Source organism: Ascaphus truei, unplaced genomic scaffold (genome assembly GCF_040206685.1).
Source record: "Ascaphus truei isolate aAscTru1 unplaced genomic scaffold, aAscTru1.hap1 HAP1_SCAFFOLD_3146, whole genome shotgun sequence".
Lineage (NCBI taxonomy): Eukaryota > Metazoa > Chordata > Amphibia > Anura > Ascaphidae > Ascaphus > Ascaphus truei.
This window is the reverse complement of record NW_027456121.1, coordinates 1-25,154: the sequence shown is the minus strand read 5'-3', so window position 1 is coordinate 25,154 and position 25,154 is coordinate 1. Positions and strand designations below refer to the sequence as shown.

The window sequence follows — 25,154 nt, the reverse complement described above, 5'->3', positions numbered from 1 at the left end:
GGTTAGTATGACAGAAGCATAGAAGTCATAGGCAAAGATCCACAAAAGGGCGCTAAACCTTAGCACGCCTTTACTCCCAGTATGGAAGCGCTTAACCTTAGCACGCCTTTACTCCCAGTATGGAAGCGCTTAACCTTAGCACGCCTTTACTCCCAGTATGGAAGCGCTTAACCTTAGCACGCCTTTACTCCCAGTATGGAAGCGCTTAACCTTAGCACGCCTTTACTCCCAGTATGGAAGCGCTAAACCTTAGCACGCCTTTACTCCCAGTATGGAAGCGCTAAACCTTAGCACGCCTTTACTCCCAGTATGGAAGCGCTAAACCTTAGCACGCCTTTACTCCCAGTATGGAAGCGCTAAACCTTAGCACGCCTTTACTCCCAGTATGGAAGCGCTAAACCTTAGCACGCCTTTACTCCCAGTATGGAAGCGCTAAACCTTAGCACGCCTTTACTCCCAGTATGGAAGCGCTTAACCTTAGCACGCCTTTACTCCCAGTATGGAAGCGCTAAACCTTAGCACGCCTTTACTCCCAGTATGGAAGCGCTTAACCTTAGCACGCCTTTACTCCCAGTATGGAAGCGCTTAACCTTAGCACGCCTTTACTCCCAGTATGGAAGCGCTTAACCTTAGCACGCCTTTACTCCCAGTATGGAAGCGCTTAACCTTAGCACGCCTTTACTCCCAGTACGGAAGCGCTTAACCTTAGCACGCCTTTACTCCCAGTACGGAAGCGCTAAACCTTAGCACGCCTTTACTCCCAGTACGGAAGCGCTAAACCTTAGCACGCCTTTACTCCCAGTACGGAAGCGCTAAACCTTAGCACGCCTTTACTCCCAGTATGGAAGCGCTAAACCTTAGCACGCCTTTACTCCCAGTATGGAAGCGCTAAACCTTAGCACGCCTTTACTCCCAGTATGGAAGCGCTAAACCTTAGCACGCCTTTACTCCCAGTACGGAAGCGCTTAACCTTAGCACGCCTTTACTCCCAGTACGGAAGCGCTTAACCTTAGCACGCCTTTACTCCCAGTATGGAAGCGCTTAACCTTAGCACGCCTTTACTCCCAGTATGGAAGCGCTTAACCTTAGCACGCCTTTACTCCCAGTATGGAAGCGCTTAACCTTAGCACGCCTTTACTCCCAGTATGGAAGCGCTTAACCTTAGCACGCCTTTATACTCCCAGTATGGAAGCGCTTAACCTTAGCACGCCTTTACTCCCAGTATGGAAGCGCTAAACCTTAGCACGCCTTTACTCCCAGTATGGAAGCGCTAAACCTTAGCACGCCTTTACTCCCAGTATGGAAGCGCTAAACCTTAGCACGCCTTTACTCCCAGTATGGAAGCGCTAAACCTTAGCACGCCTTTACTCCCAGTATGGAAGCGCTTAACCTTAGCACGCCTTTACTCCCAGTATGGAAGCGCTAAACCTTAGCACGCCTTTACTCCCAGTATGGAAGCGCTAAACCTTAGCACGCCTTTACTCCCAGTATGGAAGCGCTAAACCTTAGCACGCCTTTACTCCCAGTATGGAAGCGCTAAACCTTAGCACGCCTTTACTCCCAGTATGATAGCGCTTAACCTTAGCACGCCTTTACTCCCAGTATGGAAGCGCTTAACCTTAGCACGCCTTTACTCCCAGTATGGAAGCGCTAAACCTTAGCACGCCTTTACTCCCAGTATGGAAGCGCTTAACCTTAGCACGCCTTTACTCCCAGTATGGAAGCGCTTAACCTTAGCACGCCTTTACTCCCAGTATGGAAGCGCTAAACCTTAGCACGCCTTTACTCCCAGTATGGAAGCGCTTAACCTTAGCACGCCTTTACTCCCAGTATGGAAGCGCTAAACCTTAGCACGCCTTTACTCCCAGTATGGAAGCGCTTAACCTTAGCACGCCTTTACTCCCAGTATGGAAGCGCTTAACCTTAGCACGCCTTTACTCCCAGTATGGAAGCGCTAAACCTTAGCACGCCTTTACTCCCAGTATGGAAGCGCTAAACCTTAGCACGCCTTTACTCCCAGTATGGAAGCGCTAAACCTTAGCACGCCTTTACTCCCAGTATGGAAGCGCTTAACCTTAGCACGCCTTTACTCCCAGTATGGAAGCGCTAAACCTTAGCACGCCTTTACTCCCAGTATGGAAGCGCTAAACCTTAGCACGCCTTTACTCCCAGTATGGAAGCGCTTAACCTTAGCACGCCTTTACTCCCAGTATGGAAGCGCTTAACCTTAGCACGCCTTTACTCCCAGTATGGAAGCGCTTAACCTTAGCACGCCTTTACTCCCAGTATGGAAGCGCTAAACCTTAGCACGCCTTTACTCCCAGTATGGAAGCGCTAAACCTTAGCACGCCTTTACTCCCAGTATGGAAGCGCTTAACCTTAGCACGCCTTTACTCCCAGTATGGAAGCGCTAAACCTTAGCACGCCTTTACTCCCAGTATGGAAGCGCTAAACCTTAGCACGCCTTTACTCCCAGTATGGAAGCGCTAAACCTTAGCACGCCTTTACTCCCAGTATGGAAGCGCTTAACCTTAGCACGCCTTTACTCCCAGTATGGAAGCGCTTAACCTTAGCACGCCTTTACTCCCAGTATGGAAGCGCTTAACCTTAGCACGCCTTTACTACCAGTATGGAAGCGCTTAACCTTAGCACGCCTTTACTCCCAGTATGGAAGCTTTAAACCTTAGCACGCCTTTACTCCCAGTATGGAAGCGCTTAACCTTAGCACGCCTTTACTCCCAGTATGGAAGCATTAAACCTTAGCACGCCTTTACTCCCAGTATGGAAGCGCTAAACCTTAGCACGCCTTTACTCCCAGTATGGAAGCGCTTAACCTTAGCACGCCTTTACTCCCAGTATGGAAGCATTAAACCTTAGCACGCCTTTACTCCCAGTATGGAAGCGCTAAACCTTAGCATGCCTTTACTCCCAGTATGGAAGCGCTAAACCTTAGCACGCCTTTACTCCCAGTATGGAAGCGCTAAACCTTAGCACGCCTTTACTCCCAGTATGGAAGCGCTTAACCTTAGCACGCCTTTACTCCCAGTATGGAAGCGCTAAACCTTAGCACGCCTTTACTCCCAGTATGGAAGCGCTAAACCTTAGCACGCCTTTACTCCCAGTATGGAAGCGCTAAACCTTAGCACGCCTTTACTCCCAGTATGGAAGCGCTAAACCTTAGCACGCCTTTACTCCCAGTATGGAAGCGCTAAACCTTAGCACGCCTTTACTCCCAGTATGGAAGCGCTTAACCTTAGCACGCCTTTACTCCCAGTATGGAAGCGCTAAACCTTAGCACGCCTTTACTCCCAGTATGGAAGCGCTTAACCTTAGCACGCCTTTACTCCCAGTATGGAAGCGCTTAACCTTAGCACGCCTTTACTCCCAGTATGGAAGCGCTTAACCTTAGCACGCCTTTACTCCCAGTATGGAAGCGCTTAACCTTAGCACGCCTTTACTCCCAGTATGGAAGCGCTAAACCTTAGCACGCCTTTACTCCCAGTATGGAAGCGCTTAACCTTAGCACGCCTTTACTCCCAGTATGGAAGCGCTAAACCTTAGCACGCCTTTACTCCCAGTATGGAAGCGCTTAACCTTAGCACGCCTTTACTCCCAGTATGGGAGCGCTAAACCTTAGCACGCCTTTACTCCCAGTATGGAAGCGCTTAACCTTAGCACGCCTTTACTCCCAGTATGGAAGCGCTAAACCTTAGCACGCCTTTACTCCCAGTATGGAAGCGCTAAACCTTAGCACGCCTTTACTCCCAGTATGGAAGCGCTAACCCTTAGCACGCCTTTACTCCCAGTATGGAAGCGCTTAACCTTAGCACGCCTTTACTCCCAGTATGGAAGCGCTTAACCTTAGCACCGTTTTGTAGAGAGAAACAGAGGGGGCTTATTCAATAAGCCGCAAAGCAGACAAAAGAGGGAAATTCCTGCTATACTCCGAAAACTCCCATTCAAGTCAGTAGCAGTTTCCCTGCGATCAGCCGCCATTGTTCAGCGTTACAATCCATAGTAGGAGGCCCCCATGTGCTGATGGAGGTAATACCACCTGCATTTTACATTCTCAGTTCATTCCTTGGTACGGTCACGGTTCAACGTTTTTGAAATGTACAAATAATGTCTTTTTTGTAGCCACTGTTTGCCGTTATTTCCCCTCGGAAATTCGTTTCTTTTTTTCCCCCCCAATGAACATACAATATTATTCTCCTGCATGATTACCCGTGCCCCCACCATGTCAAACTGGCTGTTCACTTTCATTGCAGACACGGACATGGTAAGAAACCATGAATGGTGAGGTTTAGCAGGGCATGCATTCCTTATTCCCACTACTAAGCAAAGAGGGTTGGCAACCGCTCTTTTCCGGACTGCTTGCATAGGTACTCTAATAAAGCAAATGGTAAAGAAGGGAGATAAGTGTTTGTGATGTCATAATGCAGGGGTGCTCAACTCTGGTCTTCACCCTCCCCCCCCCAACAGGTCAGATTGTCAGGATATCCCAGCTTCAGCACAGGTGGTCAATCATTGACCACCTATGCTGAAGCAGCGAGGCACTGATTGAGACACCTGTGCTGAAGCAGGGATTTCCTGAAAACCTGACCTGTTGGGGGGTCTTGCAGACTGCAATTGAGAACCCCTGTCATAATGGGATCGAACCCAATAAGAGATATTAAGAGCCCACATTCGGGAAATAACTGTGTTAAGAGGTAAAACGAATAGAACCATCGGTGTGCAATTAAACATACATTGATTGGACATTCTGACAACGAAAATCTTAGAAGTATTGGTCAATCCAAATTCCAGTGCTATGCAAGAAAGAAAGCACAGGTGTAACCAGGGAGCAAAGGGGTGGATTAGTTTAAATAACAGCAGTTTAGAATGAGGGAAGAATACTTGTTTGATATGTATATATGGAAGGTGATTATCCCTTTCTTGTTTGTTTGTTAATGCTGTGCTAACCATTCAGTGGGGCATATGCATCAAGGCAAGAGAAGTGCCATTCTGGGGCAAAATTCAGTACAATTGTTTCTGTGATACATCTGGTGCAGTTTGGTTTTCCCCAGAATTGCAGCACTTTTGCCAAGATGCATATCTTAGCATAGTGTAATAATACATAGTGATGTGGATGTATCTAGTGTTGTCATCATAACCCAGGCTAAAATAAAGCTGCAAGAGTGCAGAAAAGAGGAAAACAAGCAGACACACATTGTGAAGAAGCAGTAGATTTATATGAAGAGACTGTCACAAATAGTAAACCATGTCATTATACTCAGAATGTGAGGGGTCTGTGACCATTTATCTGTTGGTTTCAACAGTCACATAATACAGAATCTACATTCGCCAATTAAATAACAGTACATCATAGTGTTACCAAAGATGACTCTTATTATACAAGAGAGTTTTCTTGCTCGGGGCGTGAGAGATGCACGATGAACAGAACAGTGGTCTGTCCAAAGCCATTGAACACAAGAAGATGTATAATCCTTACTCAGCCGCCGAGGGACAGTTGGCCGCCATTGTTTAGCCGTTGCCCGTTTCGGCCCTGAGGAAGGTGACTAGCGTTGGGGTTAAGATTTTGGGGTAAGTGGGTAAAGGTTTGTGTTTTTAGGGTAAGGACTTAAGGTTTTTAGTGTAAGGGGTTAAGGTATTAGAGAATATATTACCTGTGGCGGCCAAATGTGCCTGCGGCTAAATGTCCTGGTGGTGAGACGGCCACGGCTGAATGGTCACAGTTAAACGGCCCATGGCCAACTGTCCTAGACCAACCTGGTCAACATCTCTCTGCTGCTGAGCAGTGGAAGGATCCAAAATGCTACAGTCCCATTTCATATGAATAAGAAGTAGGGAAGTATGAGCCAGCCAAACAAGGAACCAGCGTCTGCGATTTATTATCACTGTTATTATTCTTTATAATGATGTCGTTCATTGTGTACCTCCCCAACCTTTTCCCTGACCCGTACCGACCTATTTGAGACCTTGTTTTTTTCCATCTGTTCGCTCTGCCTCAGATACCACTCCTCTAGGTCCTTCTTGGCTTTCTCTCTCCAGTCCTGCTCTGTCACCTTGGAAGCCGCGTCTGTGAGGATGCAAATACAGCAAGAGTTACTATGTGCCTTCCCAGGTCACCCATGTGCCCCCAAAATAAGCTACCATCAAGTATTTATATTTTCATGGCATGTATTGCAGCAAGGGATTTACATTGTAAGGTCTCCAGGGCAATGACGCTTCTAATATTTGATTTTACATCTCAAACTCCTTCTTATGTATTTTATCAGTATTCCCCGGCGAAGTACATTGTTCAAACACGTGTGCTGTAAAACTCTGCATACATGGCCAACGCTACATAAGAACACAGTAGTGAATGGGTCTAGTAAGTGATAGTTGTGACACTGCCCTGGAAATAAGGGTTTCCAGGCAAAATGGAATGAAGTTAGTGCACGCACTCAAACACACAGATGATAGTGGGGTACTTAACCGCCGGTGCGCTGGTTCTGGGGAGCTCCTGATGGCCCAAATAGATCCAGTGAAGAAGAAGAATCAGGCACATGGTCTTAATCATCAATGAAAAGGGGGTTTATTGTGCCAAGGAATCCAACGTATTGGCAGTAATACTGCCTTTCTCAAGGTGTAGGCCTAGACGTTGAGAAAGGCAGTAATACTGCCGAAACGCTGGATACCTTGGCACAATAAACCCCCTTTTCATTGATGATTAAGACCGTGTGCCTGATTCTTCTTCTTTCCAGGCAAAATGGACACAAGCTCATTAAGTGGGAATAAAGACTAATAGATTTTCCGCAGGTAGGTGTGCAGCGCTCGCAGTGCCTAGAAGGAAATAGAAGTGCAACAGCTATGGAGCATACAATTACTTAGAATGCAGTGGTCATTCTGGCCAAGCTCATCATAACCCTGACACGAATCCAACCGCACCCTAGCCAAATCTGACTGCTGTACCTTCAAAAAGGGTGCTGTTACCATTCCAAATATGCAAAGACATAGAGAATGGCTCAGCAAACCGCCACACGCTGTGCTGGAGTCAAGGGAAGACAAAAAACTGCCCACAAATTCATGCTGCGTGATCTATCAGGTCAAAGATGTGTACACTGAAAAATGTGAGCTACGAAAACTCATGGGTGCGCCGTTACTTTTGAAAAAGTGTATGTAACAATTTATTACATGTTAATTTCACATCTAAAACACATAACAACCCCAAGACACATTTACAGCTTCATACACCACGTGTAGAGAAGGAAAAACAAGGGGAGCGCAGATCAACAAATGAAATATAAAGAGTATATTCACACTCACGGCGGACGACTACGGCTCCTGCCTGTAGTAAAGGTAGTGTAGTGTAGTGAGGCCGCCGTAGTCGTCCGTCGTGAGTGCGTTCCAGCTTTGCGTTCCAAACTGCTGACCGGACGCGGGAGCAGAGAACGCTTTGGTGCCACAGCGGACACGGACTTTACTGCACCTACCGAGGTGTTGCCTACATGTACGTGTGTACTGTTATTTTAATAAATACTATGTTTTATCTTCAACATCCACTTTCTCTGCATCTTACTTAAACCTTGGGGGACCATCCTGCAATTCCACACGTGGGAGAGTCAGACTGAAGATTCAGCAGAGGCCCCAACAGACACAGGGACTAAGAGAAACCTTTGAGGACCCTATACACACACAGGGCCGTGTGAGTATTATTCTGTGTACAGTATACTGCCACCATCATCCACCCTGTTTAGACTACATCAAAGTAAGTGCATTGACTGCGGTGCATCATAAACCCTTGTACACTACCGAGGTGCCTGGGAGTTTGGTTACTCTGTTAGCCATTCTACCATTGTGAATATACTCTTTATATTTCATTTGTTCATCTGCGCTCCCCTTGTTTTTCCTTCTTTACAAATTCTACCGAGGATCATGGAAAGATCCTTTTAGGGTTTTGAGCTGCAGACATTGGACTCCGAAGTAGTGTACCAGCATTGGGGTGCATGCAGGGGCCCTCGATTACGGTAACATGAGTGCCTTGTTTATCTTTTCCTACGGTTAGAGAGACCGCCCTAGTATTGTTTCGATCTCATACACCACGTATAAGGTCAAGTGCAATTAGTGTTTAAAAGCCATGTACATACTATGAGAGGAAGATTTGTAAGATAAAGAATAAATCAAATTGCCAAAAATATAGTGTCCTTTTCTCCATTTAACTTCATTATTCTCTGCATCACTAAATTTAAATGCATGAAAGATGAGAGTGCGCAGTCCCATTACATAAATGGAATTTACGGTTGGAGGCGATGTTATGTCAGAAGAACAGTTAGTGCAGCCATAGAGTCAGCAATCCACACCGTATGTCTCCTTCTATACCAGTGGTTCCCAAACTTTTTCGGTTCAAGGCTCCCAAGGTGATCAGGATTTTTTCACGGCGCCCAAAGTGAAAACATAGTTGTATATACATACCTAACAGTTGCAGTGCGCAGTTGGTATGTCTCTCACACAGACTCTCTCGCGCACGCACTCCTTCTCTCGCGCACGCAATCCCTCTCTCGCGCACGCACTCCCTCTCTCGCGCACGCACTCTCACTCTCTCACACACTCTCTCACACACTCTCTCTCACACACACTCTCTCTCACACACACACTCTCTCTCACACACTCTCTCTCTCACACACTCTCTCTCTCACACACACTCTCTCGCACACTCTCTCTCTCGCACACACTCTCTCGCACACACTCTCTCTCGCACACACTCTCTCTCGCACACTCTCTCTCGCACACACTCTCTCTCGCACACACTCTCTCTCGCACACACTCTCTCTCGCACACACTCTCTCTCGCACACACTCTCTCTCGCACACACTCTCTCTCGCACACACTCTCTCTCGCACACACTCTCTCACACACACTCTCTCTCTCACACACTCTCTCTCTCACACACTCTCTCTCTCACACACTCTCTCTCTCACACACTCTCTCTCTCACACACTCTCTCTCTCTCACACTCTCTCTCACACACTCTCTCACACACTCTCTCTCACACACTCTCTCTCTCACACACACTCTCTCTCACACACTCTCTCTCTCTCACACACTCTCTCTCTCACACACTCTCTCTCTCACACTATCTCTCTCACTCTCTCTCTCTCACACTCTCTCTCTCACACTCTCTCTCACGCACTCTCTCTTTCACACACCCTCTCTCACACACACTCTCTCTCTCTCACACTCTCTCTCTCTCACACTCTCTCTCTCTCACACTCTCTCTCTCTCACTCTCTCTCTCTCACACTCTCTCACACGCTCTCTCTCACACACACTCTCTCTCACACACACTCTCTCTCTCACACACTCTCTCTCTCTCTCTCACACACACACTCTCACACACACACACTCTCTCACACACTCTCTCTCACACACACTCTCTCTCACACCCACACTCTCTCTCTGGGCAAGGGGGAAGCAAGAAAGGCATAGAGCAGTACTCACCACGTGCTCCATGTAGGAAGAGGCGGGCCTTGCTTTGCAAGCTCGTATAGAGCTTGCTGCTGGCCCCAAAAAAATCCTGGCAGCGTGCCAACATGCTGCCTGGCGCATCGCGAGCGCGCTAAATCCTGTCAGCCCGTGGTGACGGGGCGACGGGATTTATCGAGGTGCACGGCTGCGCAGGGGCCCCGGGCCCCCTGACTACATGGCCCGGGACGCCAGTAGCCCCTGCCGCCAACAGAAATCGCAGGGCCCAGGACAAACATTTTAAGCAGGCCCCCCCCCGTGTCAGCGGTATTGCCCGCCGCCACCCCACCCCCCCATTTCACACCTCACGAGCCCCCACCCCATGTATTTCTCTCCTTTCAGTCTCACCCTCCCGCCTCGCATGTATTTCTCTCCCCTGCTTCTCACTCTTACTCTCTGTTTTCCTCACTCACCCCTCTCTCCTCTCCCTCCATCAATTACCCCACGCTCACTCATTCCGTCTTCCCCCCCACAAGATATATACCAAAAAACTTCCCACCCCCGAATACATACAAAAAAATCCCCACCCCCCAAATATATACAACCTCCCCCCCAAATGCATACAAAAAAACACCTAATTTTTAATTTTTATATATATGCACACACACAATAAATATATATATATTTGCTTTCCTGTGGAGGGTTTTTGTCACTTTTTTTACTCACCATAACTTAACTCAGTATTATGGTTTAGCCTATCCCATAGCCTCTTATGCATATCCAGTTAAAATCAACCCCACACTGATGAGACCCATCAAGGTTGAAACAGCTGTCTGTGGGTGGTTTTCTGGGTATGCACCTTAACCCTGGCTGTGCTCAAAGCTGTGACCATGCAGCAAGCTTAAGCCTATAGGGAACCATGTTAAAAATGGTTTTTGAGGCAAAAAGTGACACTGTGTGCTCATTTGCATGTCATTTCCCAGAATCCCTTGCTGCAGTGGAAGTGCTGTATGCTGAGTGATAATGGGGAAAGGCGGGGTTGCAGACCTGCCTAAGACATGCAGATGAGCATACAGTTGTATTTGCATATATATATATATATATATATATATATATATATATATATATAATCACACACACACATATATATATATACATAATCACACACACACACACACACATATATATATACATAATCACACACACACACACACATATATACACACACACATACACACACACACACACTGTGTATATATATATATACACACACACACACATATATACATATAAAAATCAGACCGGTGGCTTGCGGGGGGGGGGGGGGGCATGCCGGTGATACGGGGGGGCGGGGAGTGGCTGAACAGCCCGGTCCCTGCACGGGGGAGGTCAGTGCTGCCGGTGCCTGTGCCACGTGGGGGGGGGGGGGGAGCTGGTGTGCTGCTTAGGGGGAGGGCTGCAGTGCTGCTGGGAGAGACAGATGTCTCCGGTGCTGCTCCTCCAGTGCGCGCGCCGGGCCTCCCTCCCTCTTGCTTCCGGCGCTGCCTGCACGGTGACCCGGCGCCGGGTTCAGAGGTTTTTTTTTTATATATTAACTAGCAGCCCTTGTTCCCCGCTGCTGGCGGCCCTGATCGCGGCGCCCCTCTAGCCAAGCCGTGGCGCACCAGGGCGCCGGGGCGCACAGTTTGGGAACCACTGATCTATACAGTTTAAGAGATGAATCAAGGCACTTCGGTTTCTATAAAGCAAGTTTTAGACTTTATCGAGCCACGAGAACACGACATTTCGGCCTCTATTGGCCTTTTTCAAGTGAAGTGGCATAAATGCTAACATACTAGTGTCCTGTAAATAGTCCCAAATAAAATAAGAAAAATCCCCAGGTGCCGGTGATCCTCCGCTGATATTTATTTATTTATCAGATGTTTTACCAGGAAGTAATACATTGAGAGTTACCTCCCGTTTTCAGGTATGTCCTGGGCACAGAGTTATGATGACACATACATGGTTGCAAATACATAGTTACATTAAGTGAGCAGGGTTATACATCATATACAAGACATTGCATGCACAGTAAGAGATAATATATGTTATAGGCGTATATGTAACAGTTACAGACCAGATTAAAATCTGAGACGGCGTTAGTTTTGAAAGAACTTAGATTGGTGGTGATATCTTGCGTCCGCGCTGTTTTCCTCCGCCATTACATCTTGCAATGTTTCCTCTGACATCTGATGTCATCATGGGCGTATCCTATGCCCGCGTCATCGTGTCCTGAGAGCGCATCCAGCGGCAACTCCTCATCCATTTACAACGTTTGATCGTGGATCCTGGATGCGTGCGCAGCGGTGTCATCTTTGTTTTCATCTTGGTTGCCAAGTCATGTAGTTGCGCATACGCCTTCAGTCTTCCCATGAAATGCTAAGCAGTGGTCATCTTGCAGGTCCTCTGCAGCCAGTACTGTAAGGCTGAAGGCGCATGCGCAACTACATTACTTGGCAAGCAAGAGGAAAACAAAGATGACGTCAGATGCTGCGGGACACGTGTCCAGGATCCATGATCGAATGTTGTAGACGCATTGACGTCAGACGGAGGAGACGCCGCTGGATACGCCCTCGAGACGCGACAACTCGGACGTAGGATACGCTTATGATGACATCAGACGTGGGAGGAAACATTGCGAGATGCAATGATGGAGGAAAACAGCGCGGACGCAAGATATCAGCGGAGGATCACCTGCACCTGGGGATTTTTTACATATTCTTTGAGACTATATAAAGGATACTAGTATGTTAGTATTTATGCCATTTCGCTTGAAAAAGGCCAATAAAGAGGCCAAAATGTCGTGTTCTCATGGCTCAATAAAGACTGAAACTTGATTTACAAAAACCGAAGTGCCTTGATTCATCTCTTAAACTGGATATAGTTTGGATTACTCACAGGTTTTCCTTGTAATCAGGAGCACCGGTAACTGTATCTTTTTATCTCATTTTGGTGTGCAGAATATACCTCTAATTTTGATTGACCCTTCTATGCAGTGACATTTACGTTAGTATTTATACACCCATTCCGGGTATGCACGTGTGCGAGGTGTTATTCAGCAAACGTGAGTCGTCTCAAGATGTTGTCAGTCTCACCCGAGTGCCACGTTAACAGCTCCGCTAACCAGCCGTCCATCAACAGACACGTAAAGGCCTTCTGTCTGCTCTGCGCCATTAATCCTAACGTTGTCCCAACATTTCAGACAGAAATCGGCACTGGGCGTCCCCGTCCAGTTCTTTAATGTCTTTGTTCCCGTCTTTGCGCCGATAAATAGTATTTCCAATCATAGGATATAGCCTCGGTTCATGTGCTTGCTCTTTCGCTGGATCATACCACCGCACACCAAACCTAACGGATGTTGGGCTTTACAGGTGGCTTCTTCCGGAGTCAAGGGGTCTTTCCAAATAGTGCTTTATATAGACACGCTCTTTTTGCCATAAGGGGGCCATCTAAAAGTACACACATTCATTCAAAAGTATCAAGGAAACATTAACAAAAGTACATCCATATACAAATATATACGGCTGGTTAGCGGAGCTGTTAACATGGCACTCGGGTGAGACTGACAACATCTTGAGACGACTCACGTTTGCTGAATAACACCTCGCACACGTGCATACCCGGAATGGGTGTATGAATATTAAAGTAAATGGCACTGTATAGAAGAACAAGGGCACACGGATATCAATCAGAAAGAATATATGGTGTCGTAGAACACACAACGTTTCGGCCTGCTGGCCTTTCTCAGGTGAAGTGGCATGTAGTGTGAGAGGCCAGCAGCCCAAACGTGGTGTGTTCTATGGCACAATACATTCTTTCTGATTGATATCCGTGGGCCCTTGTCCATTAATTACATGGGATATATTGGATGAAATGCAGGTCTCCCCGGGACTAAGGATTACCGGTATATGTATCACAAGTTATTTGTTCTTTGGTGTGCAGCAAACATCCTTACTTTTGCACTGTGACATACGGTGCGGATTGCTGACTCTATGGCTGCACTTACAGTTCTTCTGACATAACATCGCCTCCAGCCGTAAATTCCACTTATGTAATGGGACTGCGCACTCTGATTTTTTTTATGCATTTAAATTCAGTGATGCAGAGAATAATGACGTTGATTCCTTATCTCACAAGTAGCGGCGGATTTACATATCCGCCACCCTTAGGCACTTGCCTGTGTCTGCCGCCTGCTCCTGCCGCCTGCTCCTGCCGCCTTGCCTTCTCCTTCAGAATCCAGCGTCAAATGACGCCGCGGGCATCCCCGTGACATTGCACGACGTCTCGTTACCATGGTAACGCGCCGTCATTTGCCGGCGCGACGTCACGGTTGCCATGGCAACGGGACGTCGGTTGTGACGTCCATTTGACGCTCGATTTTGAAGGAGAAAGCAGGGCAGCAGAACAGGGGGCGGCCGGCACAGGTAAGTAAGTCCTTCCCATTAGGTCCGATGCAAAAGGGGGCGGACATTTTTGCCGCCCCCAAAGTTTGGCGCCTTAGGTCGGAGCCTAATGGGAGATCTGACACTGCTTACAAGTCTTCCGCTCATAATATTTGCATGCATGGTTTTTAAGCACTCATTGCACTTCACTATATATTTGGTGTAGGAAGCTGTACATGTGTCTGGGGTTTGTTTTGTGTTGTGAATATGAATTATCCAAGTTATACATTGTTATGTACACTTTTGCAGAATGGATGGAGCATCTCTGAATTCATCAGCTGAAAGATCACACAGCTGGTTTTTGCCTCTCGACCCCAGCACAATGTGCGACCGGTTGGGTAAGCCATTCTCTTTTTGGGATATTATGTTGTAATAACCCGGATCTTCTTCCCAGCACACTACTCTGCAATCATATATGACATGAAAAAATGTGCAGAAGGAAATGAATACTAAAACTGGACGAGGAGATCAAACATTGAGATATAAACCACAGAATGTTGTGGGGTCAGCATCAGGGCTGCAGAGGGGCTTCCCCCCTTTGTCATACCCAGCTCCTCCAGGCGCTTCTTCTGTTCCTCTCTCCATTTCCGAATGCTCTCTGGCTCCTGGGTCAGGCGGTCGGCATGTGATATAGCTGCGTAGCCATCACTGAAGCCAGCAGAGTCCTAGCAGAGACAAGGCGTGATGCATTAAAATCTAGATTTAATACTGTACCCTCCAACCCTTTTACATGATCCGGGTAGTTAGCAGTTTCTGCATTAAGGCACTGCAGAAGTCGGGTTATGATTACTGTCTACTATATATTTTGGAAAGCTGTTGGTCTGTTTGCTTTGTATTTGGACACCTCTTACGCTATCGTAACCACATTTTGCATGATAGTTCCTGAGATCAAGGAGCAGGTTTTTGTCTATGTTTGGATATATTGCATTCATTCTGGTTATTCTAGGAGGTATAACACTTTTCTATATATAAAAGCCACTGGGTGTTGTACCTGTTAGGCTATGTATCTGGCACGTGACATCATAATGCACATAACCTGGTGGCAGATAAGGAGAGTCGGATAGCTATAAAGTTTAAAAAGAAAGAAATAGAGGAAGTCAGCTGACACGTGAGGAGAAAACAAGAGTGGTGGAGGAGAGACAAACACAAAGAATTGTGGACATCATAAGGTATTAAAAAAAATGTGGTGGAGAGAAGTGTGTGGAAGAGGGAGAAGAGGGAGGGGGAGAGGGAGAAGAGGCAGGGGAAGAGGAGGGAGAAGGGGAGAAGGAAGGAGAGAGGGAAACGGGGGAGAGTGAGAGAAGGTGGGGAAAGAATAGCAACTTAATGTTTCTTCTATTTAAACGCAGGGGGAGGGGGAGAGAGAGAGAAGGGGGAGAGAAATGGGGGAAATAGAATAATTTAGATTACTGCAACCCGTGCAAAGCCGGGTACTTTCATCTGGTGTAATGATAAACACACTGCTTCAGTAGGCCAATGCTATATGATGCACAGCGGAAATAGCTGACCACAGGCCTCTTCCCATTCTGACTGAACCTACAACTCACTCCTTCCTGCACCTGTTGGGGTTTTTAAAAGTGAACACTGGGACTTCAATTTCACCTCCCTCTGCACCTTTACCTCATCAACCACTCGGCCGGTCAGTGGTCCTCCCTTCCTCATTGCTGGTTCAGCTTAGCTGCTGAGGTTGCTGCTGTATGATGGGACACATTAAGTAATGTACATGTCTACATGACGTCAGTGTTCTATAGAGCCATTGTGACAGTCCTGGAAGGGGCAATGATGTCACCAATCTCTGGGAAATTAGATTGTTTCTAAAACCCAGGCATGAGAAGTCAACTGGCCACTGGCTATTTAGTCCCTTTCAAATTGGATCACTCATTACCACTAAAAGGCTTACATTTTGTTATGGGGGGCAAACAGGTACAGCCACTTCAAGATTGCTATTCAGTGTAAGACTGTGGTTGGAAAACTGATATAATCAATTTGTCCATGATGCATTTTTGCCCTCGTTGTAACTAAGACTTGCTTTTATGTTTCCACTGTCCAAGAATGTTAAAGGTGGGGAGACATGCCTCATTAACGTCTCTGCCAAAATGGTTGCAGTTTGGTGTCACTATTCCTTAATGTATACAAGAATAAATGCCCATCAATAATGACGACTTGGACTTTTTTCTTTCCCCACCTTTTTTCTCCCCCCACCTTCTCATCCCTCCTTCTCGCTCACACTGCACCTTCCATCTCTCCCCCCTCTTCTCTCTCCCCTCCTTTCTCTCACCCCTCAACCCCCCTTCTCCCCCAGCTTCCCCAACTCCTATCTCTCCCCCTCTCTTTTATTAAATACATGATGGTGTCATCAGTTCTTTCCGCCTCTCTTTCCTTCTCGAGCATTCTTCCTTTCTCCTCATGTCACGGGAGGAGAAAGGGAGAAGGAGTGGCTCAGTGAGTAAAGACACTTGACTGGCACTGAGTTTGAAGCAGTGGCGCCTGGTTCAACTCCCGGTGTCGGCTCCTTGTGACCTTGGGCAAGTCACTTTATCTCCCTGTGCCTCAGGCACCAAAAACATCGATTGTAAACTCCACGGGGCAGGGCCCTGTGCCTGCAAAATGTCTCTGTAAAGTGCTACGTAAAACTACCAGCGCTATACAAGAACATGTTATTATTATTATTATTATTATGTCACCTGATTTTGTCTCTTTCTTTCTTCTCCTGCTTTCTGTCTAAACGTTATAGTTATCGGACTCTCCATATCTGCCACCAAACTATGTGCACTATGATGTCACCGAACAGCTCATGCCAGATACATAGAGACATACAAGACCCACTGGCTTTTACTTATATTAGACTAGTGGAATTACCCGGCTTTCCCGGGGAGGGGTGTCCAAAGAAGGGAGAGTTCAAAATATTTATATAAAACTAACTAACCCTAACTGTATCCTAACCACTTGCATCCTATCAAGTCAAGAATATAATTGAGAATGGCAAGAAACCCGCAGAAAGACTACACTAAAGCTAACATTTCTAAATAAAAGTGCTTTATTCACTTGCTTTTGTTTTGTTCGCACTGTTCAGAGTGGAATGGAAGCACGAAGCGTGAGGCATTAAGCTAAAATCAATCAAACCGGTTTAGACCCGGAAGTATTGAACGGTCACTTTGTGGACCGATTATGTCTCCTCCAAATATGTACCTACATTCCAAATTTGAACTTAATCGAACAATTCCCTGAGGAGCTAGGGGGAAAAGCCTGAAGTTTTCACAAACATTTGTTCGGGGGCTACCCGAAGCTATGGGCCATATATACTAAAACCCCAGGCTCTGCCCCTTTGATCCTATTAGATACTAGCATGCCATGTTTGGTGGCTCTAGGATTAAGTGTGTGGATTTGTATAGCGGACAACCAAACAAACTTTCTGAAATATAGTATAGACCAAGGGTGCGCAAACTTTCTTGTCTGCGCCCCCCTGCCTGCTCTCCCCCCATTGACCTTTTCTCCGGCGTCATGACACGTCGCATTATCATGGCGACACGTCGCAAGAAGCCGACGGAGACAAGGTAAGAGCGAGTTACAGAGGCCTCGTGCGCTCCCCCGGCATTTAATTTAAATGTTGTGGGCAAGAGTGAGGGGCCTCTTTAAGCGCTGCGCCCCCCCCCCCCTACAATATCTTGCGCCCCCCTGAAATAGATTATAGCATAAAAATAATATGCTGGAAGAGCCCCCAGTAGAGAATATGATTATGCTGCATTTATTGGCAATCTTGTCTTGTTTCATTTGTTATCTCTTTATACACATCACAGAATCCTTACTGTTAACCCACAGCTTACAGTGTCGAGAAAACGTTTGTGAACCCCTTAGGATTTTCACATATTTCAAACCTAAAATGTTATTAGATCTTAATCCAAGTCCTAATAATAGATAAAGATAACCTGATCAATCAAATGACATAAGAACAGGATACTTTTGCACCATTTATTTATCCACAAATGATTCATCATTCAATATCCATGTGTGAAAAAGTATGTGAACCTTTAGATTCAGTACCTGGTGGCGCCCCCTTGAGCAGGAATGACATGAACGCTTGTAACTGCAGGTCAGTCTGTCACATTGGTTTTGTGCAAATTTTGTCCCATTCCTCTTTACAGAACTGCTTCAACTCAGTGACATTTGAGGGCTTTCTTGTATGGACAGATAGCTTCAGGTCCTCCCACAACATTTTGATGGGGTTTAGGTCCAGACTTTGACTAGGCTATTCCAAAGTGGAATGTCTTCTTCTGCAGTCATTCTTTTGTAGATCTGCTTGTATGTTTAGGATCACTGTCTTGCTGCATGACCCACTTTCGCTTCAGGTTCAGCTCACTGACGGATGGTCGGACATTCTTCTCTAGAATCTTCTGAAACAATGCAGAATTCATGGTTGTGTCAATGATGGCAAGCCGTCCAGCTTCTGAGGCAGCAAAGCAGCCCCAAACCATCACATTCCCACCACCATGCTTGATGGTTGAAATGAGGTTCTTATGTTCAAACGCAGTGTTTGGTTTTCGCCAAACATAACATTTCTCATCGAGACCAAAAAGTTCTACCTTTGACTCGTCTGTCCAGGGAACATTGTTCCAGAAGTCTTGTGGATCATCTATTTGTTCTTTGGCGAACTTCAGAGGTGCAGCAATGTTCTTTTTAGACAGCAGTAGTTTCCTCCTGCCTTCCATGAACACCATTCTTGTTCAGTCTTTTTCTGATAGTTGAGTCATGAACACTCACATTAGTCAAGGTGAGTGTGGCCTGCAGATAGTTTGATGGTGCTCCGGGGTTTCCTTGTGACTTCCTGGATGATTTGCTGGTTTGTTCTTAAAGAGATTTTGACCGGACGACCGCTCCTGGGTAGAGTGACTGGTCTTGAACTTTCACTATTTGTATACTATCTGTCTGACAGTGGATTGGTGGAGCCCCAAATCCTTAGAAATGGTTTTGTAACACTTTCTAGACTGATCAGCATCAATAACTGCTTTCTGAGATCCAGAGGTTTCTTTTAATCGTGGCATGACGTGTTTCCACACACCTGTATGGTGAAGACCAAACTCACAAAGTTTCTTATCTTTATATAGGGTGGGGCCCCCCAAACTCATACCTGAAGATCTTCCTAATTATTAAAAGACCTGCTTCTAATTATCTCCTTATAATTTAGCTGATAAAACAAGGGTTTCACTTACTTTTTCACACACCCGACTCTTAATTACTCATTGTTTGTCTTATTCATACATCATTTTGTTTCAAAAGACATGGAATTGGTCAATATAAACAATATTGGGTAGTTAAGCCTGGATTTAATTCAAGAAGGTTACCATGGAAAAACGATGGAATTTTCATAATTATCATTGGGGTTCACAAACTTTTTCTCGCCACTGTAGCTGGGCTTAAAAATCTGTGTAATGCTGCAGGCAAACGGCTTGAGGGAAAAACACATGTTTAAAATGGATAGAGATCTAAGGGGCATGCGTTAGTGCTCGTTTGTATGTCATTACCCAACATCCTTGACTTCAGTTTAACCATTATATGATGTGCTAAAGGGGTGAATGAAGCACATGTTGGGGACCTATGGAATCCACAGATGCACTCATGGGTTTAATATATTGTAGGGTGGAGGGACTTTTGTCACTTTTATGATCCACCAGAACCAGTTTTTTTCACTTACTGAAAAAAATCCAGTTTTCTGGAAAATATGACACCTCTCTGAGATCAAATTGGAAAAGCTCGGGAAAATGGTGTAAGGACTCGCCAGCCATGTCCCCACCAATAGCAGGTCAATGGGCACCACAACCGGATCCGGCCAATCACAGTGCCTTGTCACGTTGCATTGGAAAAGTGTGTGTATGCGAGTTTCAAAGCTTCTGCTGCGGATAATACAGGGATCAGAGAATGAGCTGGGAGCCTGGGTCTCTCTCCTTGTGCACAGTCGAGTGTCCCCAAGTTATTTATCACTCGTCTTAGTGGGGTGTCCTGTGCTCAGCTGGCAGTGAAGAAGAGCCCTGGACATTGTGTGGTGTTGTTACTGTTGTTATTTGTACTTAACACCATTCTTTATTTTACATTTTTGTCAGGGTTTTATTTATTGACTAGAATGTTCCTTGAAATTTAGGTTTTAAACCAGAAAATCCCAAAATTTGAATGTGAAAACATTGACCATGACCTTATTGTGTCTGGTTTGCAACCACTACTAGCCTCACAATGCACAATCAGTAACTAAGATATAAACCGATGATGGCTTTAAGTGGGTTCCCTTACACTCTATTTTCTTGTCGCAGCTATACAAGCTGTGTAATATACCTGATGAAAGCTCTGAGGAGTCCATGTATCATAGCATAGGAAGCTAAAAGTGACTTACTAAGTTTGCTCACTTGCATTAAACTACCCAGAATCCTTGTCTGCATATCAATAAGCGTGTGACGTGGCAGTGGGAGGCCTATGGGGACCTATGGTAGACATACATATACATTCATAAGTAACTTGTCCTTGTACTGTGATTAGTATTTGCTACTTTTTTTTAAACTACCATAACGTTATTGTATTAACCCACACTAAGGGATTATCCTCCACCTAAAACTTTTATGAATGTCCTTTGCACCCGCAACCCCCATCCCCCAAATCACTGCCCAGGCGCGGTCCATCCTCTGTAGTAAAGATGACTCCCCACACTCACTTGGTAAATGTCTCCTCCGTTCACTGGAGTGGTCACCAGGTCATCGAAACCCACTGCAAGAGAAATAACAGTGACAAGCCGAATCTGGATGAATGGCCGCCTAAGAATATGGTGGTGCGTATAGGACACCAATACCAAATGGGCTTTAACATGCCCTTCTGACATCACAATGTATTCCACTGCACTACCATTCCAGCCAAATCTCTTTGAAAAGAAAACTCTGGTCCTTTTTAAAGAATGTAGGTGGACCGTGTTTTTGTTTTGAATGTCGGGAGTCCCTCGTCAGTTGAAAGGGATGTGTTTTCTAGCAGCCTGTGTCCCATAACATTACATTTTGCTGTGCTTGTGATATCCACCTTTATTGTTATCTGCTTTGCTACTTATATTAAACTCTAAGAACACTGCTGCTTTCAGGGCAATGCCCTTGTTTTGTTCATTTCAGAGTACTTAAACAGGGTGTACATTCAAGGATGTTGCCACATAACCCCGAATTATGTGTTCAAATAACTTTCACTATCATTTTTTTGATGTGCTGTGGCTCTCAGGAAATACAGAGACATTGGCATTTTGGTTAGGATCACTGACTTCACTGCGTGCTCAGATTTGTTATTTAACCCTTTTACATCTCCATACATCTCGGTAAGACACCCAAACTGTGCTACAGCCTGAAACACGTGCCCTGCTGCTGCTGCAAGGGACTTAGGCCATGTTCTACTACAAAAGGATGCTGAGCTTTAGAACATCTCCATTCCCATTCATATGAATAGGAGCTGAGGCGTGCTAATGCTTAACACCCCCTTATGGATTTGGGCCCAAGTGCTTTATTGGACAATTATATCTGAAACATGAATTGCAATGTGTTACTTAACTCTTCAGCAGTAAAGGAATTCAAATAATGATGGTTTGTGTCTGTCTCGTTAAGACACATATCACTTAGATTGTAAGCTCTTCGGGACAGGGAGTCCTTTTCCTAATGTTACTGGCTTTTCTGAAATGCTTATTCCCACTATGTGCTATATTATTATGTCCCGTGTATCACTGCTGTGAAGCGCTATGTACATAAATGGTGCTATATAAATAAAGATATACATACACATTACCTTTTATTTTTACCTTGACATCTTCACTACAAACTTCCATGTGAAATGTGATGGTATTTATGGTAACATGGTAATGATCTATTCTGTAAAAAAATAAAATATATATATATGTATATTCTTTTTAGGCGTCTTGTTGCAGATGGTCCAGCGCTGCTTCACATCTGTGTATAGTAACTGGATGTCCGCAGCATCCTTCCCCTAGTTGCGTGTAAGAGCCCTTTCCTGGAATTCTATGGCAGGTCCCGGATTCTTCATTTCATTTGAACACATTGGGGCACTAGCCGTGCAGAGTTTGTTTATGCCCTAGCGCCACCTCTGCTTCAACCCGTTTGCAGAGCAGTGCTGGCTCCTCTTACAGCGCACTGAGTAACATCCGACCTCGCCCAAAACATACTCATTTCTAATCAGGTCTCTTGACAAATTGTGCAACGCGCTGCCGGCCCCGCTGGCATCAGAACAGGTTAAGAAAATGTGGCTACAGAAAGGTAACAGCAGTATGGCCATGTCTGAATGCTCAGTTAGTGCGTTACTCCAGTCCTCAAGACCACCCCCCCCCCCCCCAACAGGTCAGGTTTTCAGGATATCCCAGCCTCAGCACAGGTGGCTCGATCAGAGGTTCAGTCGAAGACTGAGCCTCTGATTGAGCCACATGTACTGAAGCTGGGATATCCTGAAAACCTGACCTGTTGGGGGAGGAGGGTGGGCATTGAGGACTGGAGTGGAGAAACCCTGCTCTAATACCCTCTGGGCTTTGCCAGTGTTACCCAGGTCAGTGGGACTTGTTGATCCAGTCCAGTTTTTTTTTAATGCTTCTCACGTCACAATTTTGGAATTCAAAATCACAGGATTTTTTTTTTTTAGCCAAAAGTCAAACTGAAACAGAACAGAATCCACCGCCTGTCACACTGACCCTAACGCTATCACACGGCTGCCGCTCACTTCTAGATGTCCATTCAGGTCGGCTTTTGTTATGGTAAAGCCTGAGTGGGTTGAAACTCTCATCGAAACATAATAATTGATGGCAGATAAAAACCACTCGAAGTGAGGGGGGTGGGGGGTCAGAAATCTCCCCATTTCTTTGACACCACCGGAATGAAGCAGATATCATGTGATCGCCGGAGGTGGCAGGACCCTAAGGGGCGCCTCGACCAGTTGAGGTTTTTACACTAACCATCCCAATTTGAAAACCTGGACAGGACAGGTTAGCAGCTGTAATTATTGGTGGATCCATAATAATGTGTCATCCTTTATCTCGTCTTATATGGCTGTTCAGGGGATCGTGCAATGCTGCCTTCAAGAGTTCAGCACTGAACAGCTTTGATCAGCAAAACGACAGTGAAAATGTGCAGTAGTCATCTATCTACCCGTCATTCTGCAGCCGAGAAGTGCATCGCAGTTCTGCTGTTTTCACTTTTTTTCCCCTTCAAAAGCATCGTGGGATTTTTAACCTTTTTGTTTTTCGTCTGCGAAGGGAACCATATAACCTGCGCAGCACGAACCTGCCTCGCTGACACGGGGTTTACATGGCAATTCTGATGGCAGTGCACTTCTTTACTGCAGGAAGGAGCGTACGCGGGTGGCTGCAGCACTCAATACCAATAAATGAATTAAAGGTTTGCAGTCCTTCCCACACACGGGTTCCTCCCTTAATTGTATCATTATAAACATGTTTTATGACATTCCTTCCCCCTGCCTCTCCCCCTCAGGGCTGTGTCACGATCGGCAGCTTTCCTTCTCTCCATAGCCTTGTTCTTCTTTCAGTGCTCACGCAAAAAACGAGGCCAGTAATACACCCATATAACTGGTGTCTGACGCATTTCACCTTGGGATGTTAAAGGGTTTTCGGGCCATTAACTGTCCTCATCATGGATATGTAACTAGGCATCTCTCCTATTCAGCACAGGTTTAAAAACAAAACAAAAACGTATTGGGTCACCTTTCCCTATTAACCACTCTGTGACAGAGGGTAGTAACACTGCTTGCCCCTCTGGTACTCAAATGGTCAGTGTGTAGACTGGCCCCACTGACCGATTCAACCATCCACATATCAAAACCTCAATGGGAGGGGTATATCTTTGTAACATCCAGGCAAGTGCTCCTCATAAATTGAGTTTCATCTTGTGATTCCCACAAAATGCTGCATTTTTGTTTATATTTTTTATGGTAAAAGTAAAAAAAAAAAAAAAATGAATATGAATCCACTGGCCAATGAAGGGATCTCCAGCATTTTTCAACCAAATCTCCCTGGAAAGGGTTGTCGGCTGTTGCACTGTATGCTGGGTAATCATTAGCCAGCCTCAATGGAGCAGCAATAGAGATTTTCTGCTGGGTAGGCCGCTTGCACCCAGAGTTTATATTTACCAAGCGTACACAAGAAATAAGTTAGGATTATGAGCTGCGAAGCCATGTGATCACTTCAACCATTATTGTAACGCACAAATATGAAAACAAAACCTTTGGTTCGGTGACTGCCTCTAAATGACTATATATAGGCTCAGGCAGTTCTTGGTTGGATAACAGGAAAAGTGCTCTGAAACCCCGTGTTCTTTATTTATCATCCAACTGGGCTTTGGGGATACGGTGATCTGGCCTTTGCAGTTCTTTGGTTCTATGTGCTGCCGGGACATTTGCAGAATCTTCTGCCTGCTTTAGTTCTCTCTCGCACTGGATGAAGCATTTTAAATGATGCGGTTTCTTTTCATAGCGATCAGGAAGGAGGACATTTTGATGAATTGCTCATGTTATGGTTTCTACTGAGAACTGATTGATTTAAAAAAAAAAACACGTAAAATATATTTATGCGCGATTAGATTGGGCCATATTTACAAAATGGCGCTACTCTGTAATACCTCTTCCGGCACGGGAGGACGCTTGGATGGGCCAAGAGGTGTGTTTTCCGCTGCCAGGTGCTTTACAGAGTAGCGCTGCTTAGTAAATTTGGCTCTCAAAGAAAATCGTTTTGGAGTGACTGTAAAGTCAGGATTCATTGGCCCGTGTTCAATATACCGTGATGACTTCTTCCCCTACCTAGACAAGATTTCAACTCAATTTCAAGGAATGGGACTTCAACTTTCTAAAAAGAAAAGAAAACTGCTTTGCCGCATATTGCACAGAGCTCACTGACCCTGATATTCTACACCCAGGTGATCGCTCTGTGATAGAATATACCTTTGCACTCGCTCTTACTATGGGAAAATGGGGCTGTGAGTGATAGATACTGTATACAAGACAGACTGGGCTTCTGGATAAAAGAGGTCACAAAAGGCTCTTGCAGGTTTTGTGCTTTGTTTGAGCACCACCCTTCCCACAACTGAGCAGTGGCGTTGCTGTTTGCTGGAGCAGGTCGGGAGCCAGCCTACTTGTGCTCTGCTTGGTCATTCGATCAGGGCTGAGTAAACATGAGCTGGGCTGTACTTAATGCAGAGAATAAATTACT

At 45.7% G+C, this 25,154-nt stretch overlaps 1 protein-coding gene across 1 annotated transcript; it reads right to left on the bottom strand.

Moving 5' to 3' along the window:
- Window positions 1–5,888: 5,888 nt before the first annotated feature.
- Window positions 5,889–21,806, bottom strand: LOC142483282 (clathrin light chain B-like). The gene is made up of 4 exons (XM_075583356.1): window positions 21,719–21,806; window positions 20,619–20,671; window positions 14,472–14,589; window positions 5,889–6,079 (listed from the first exon to the last, which is right to left on the bottom strand). Exons 1-4 carry the CDS (start codon window positions 21,756–21,758, stop codon window positions 5,904–5,906), a joined length of 387 nt encoding a protein of 128 aa, XP_075439471.1. The 5' UTR covers window positions 21,759–21,806; the 3' UTR covers window positions 5,889–5,903.
- Window positions 21,807–25,154: the final 3,348 nt, after the last annotated feature.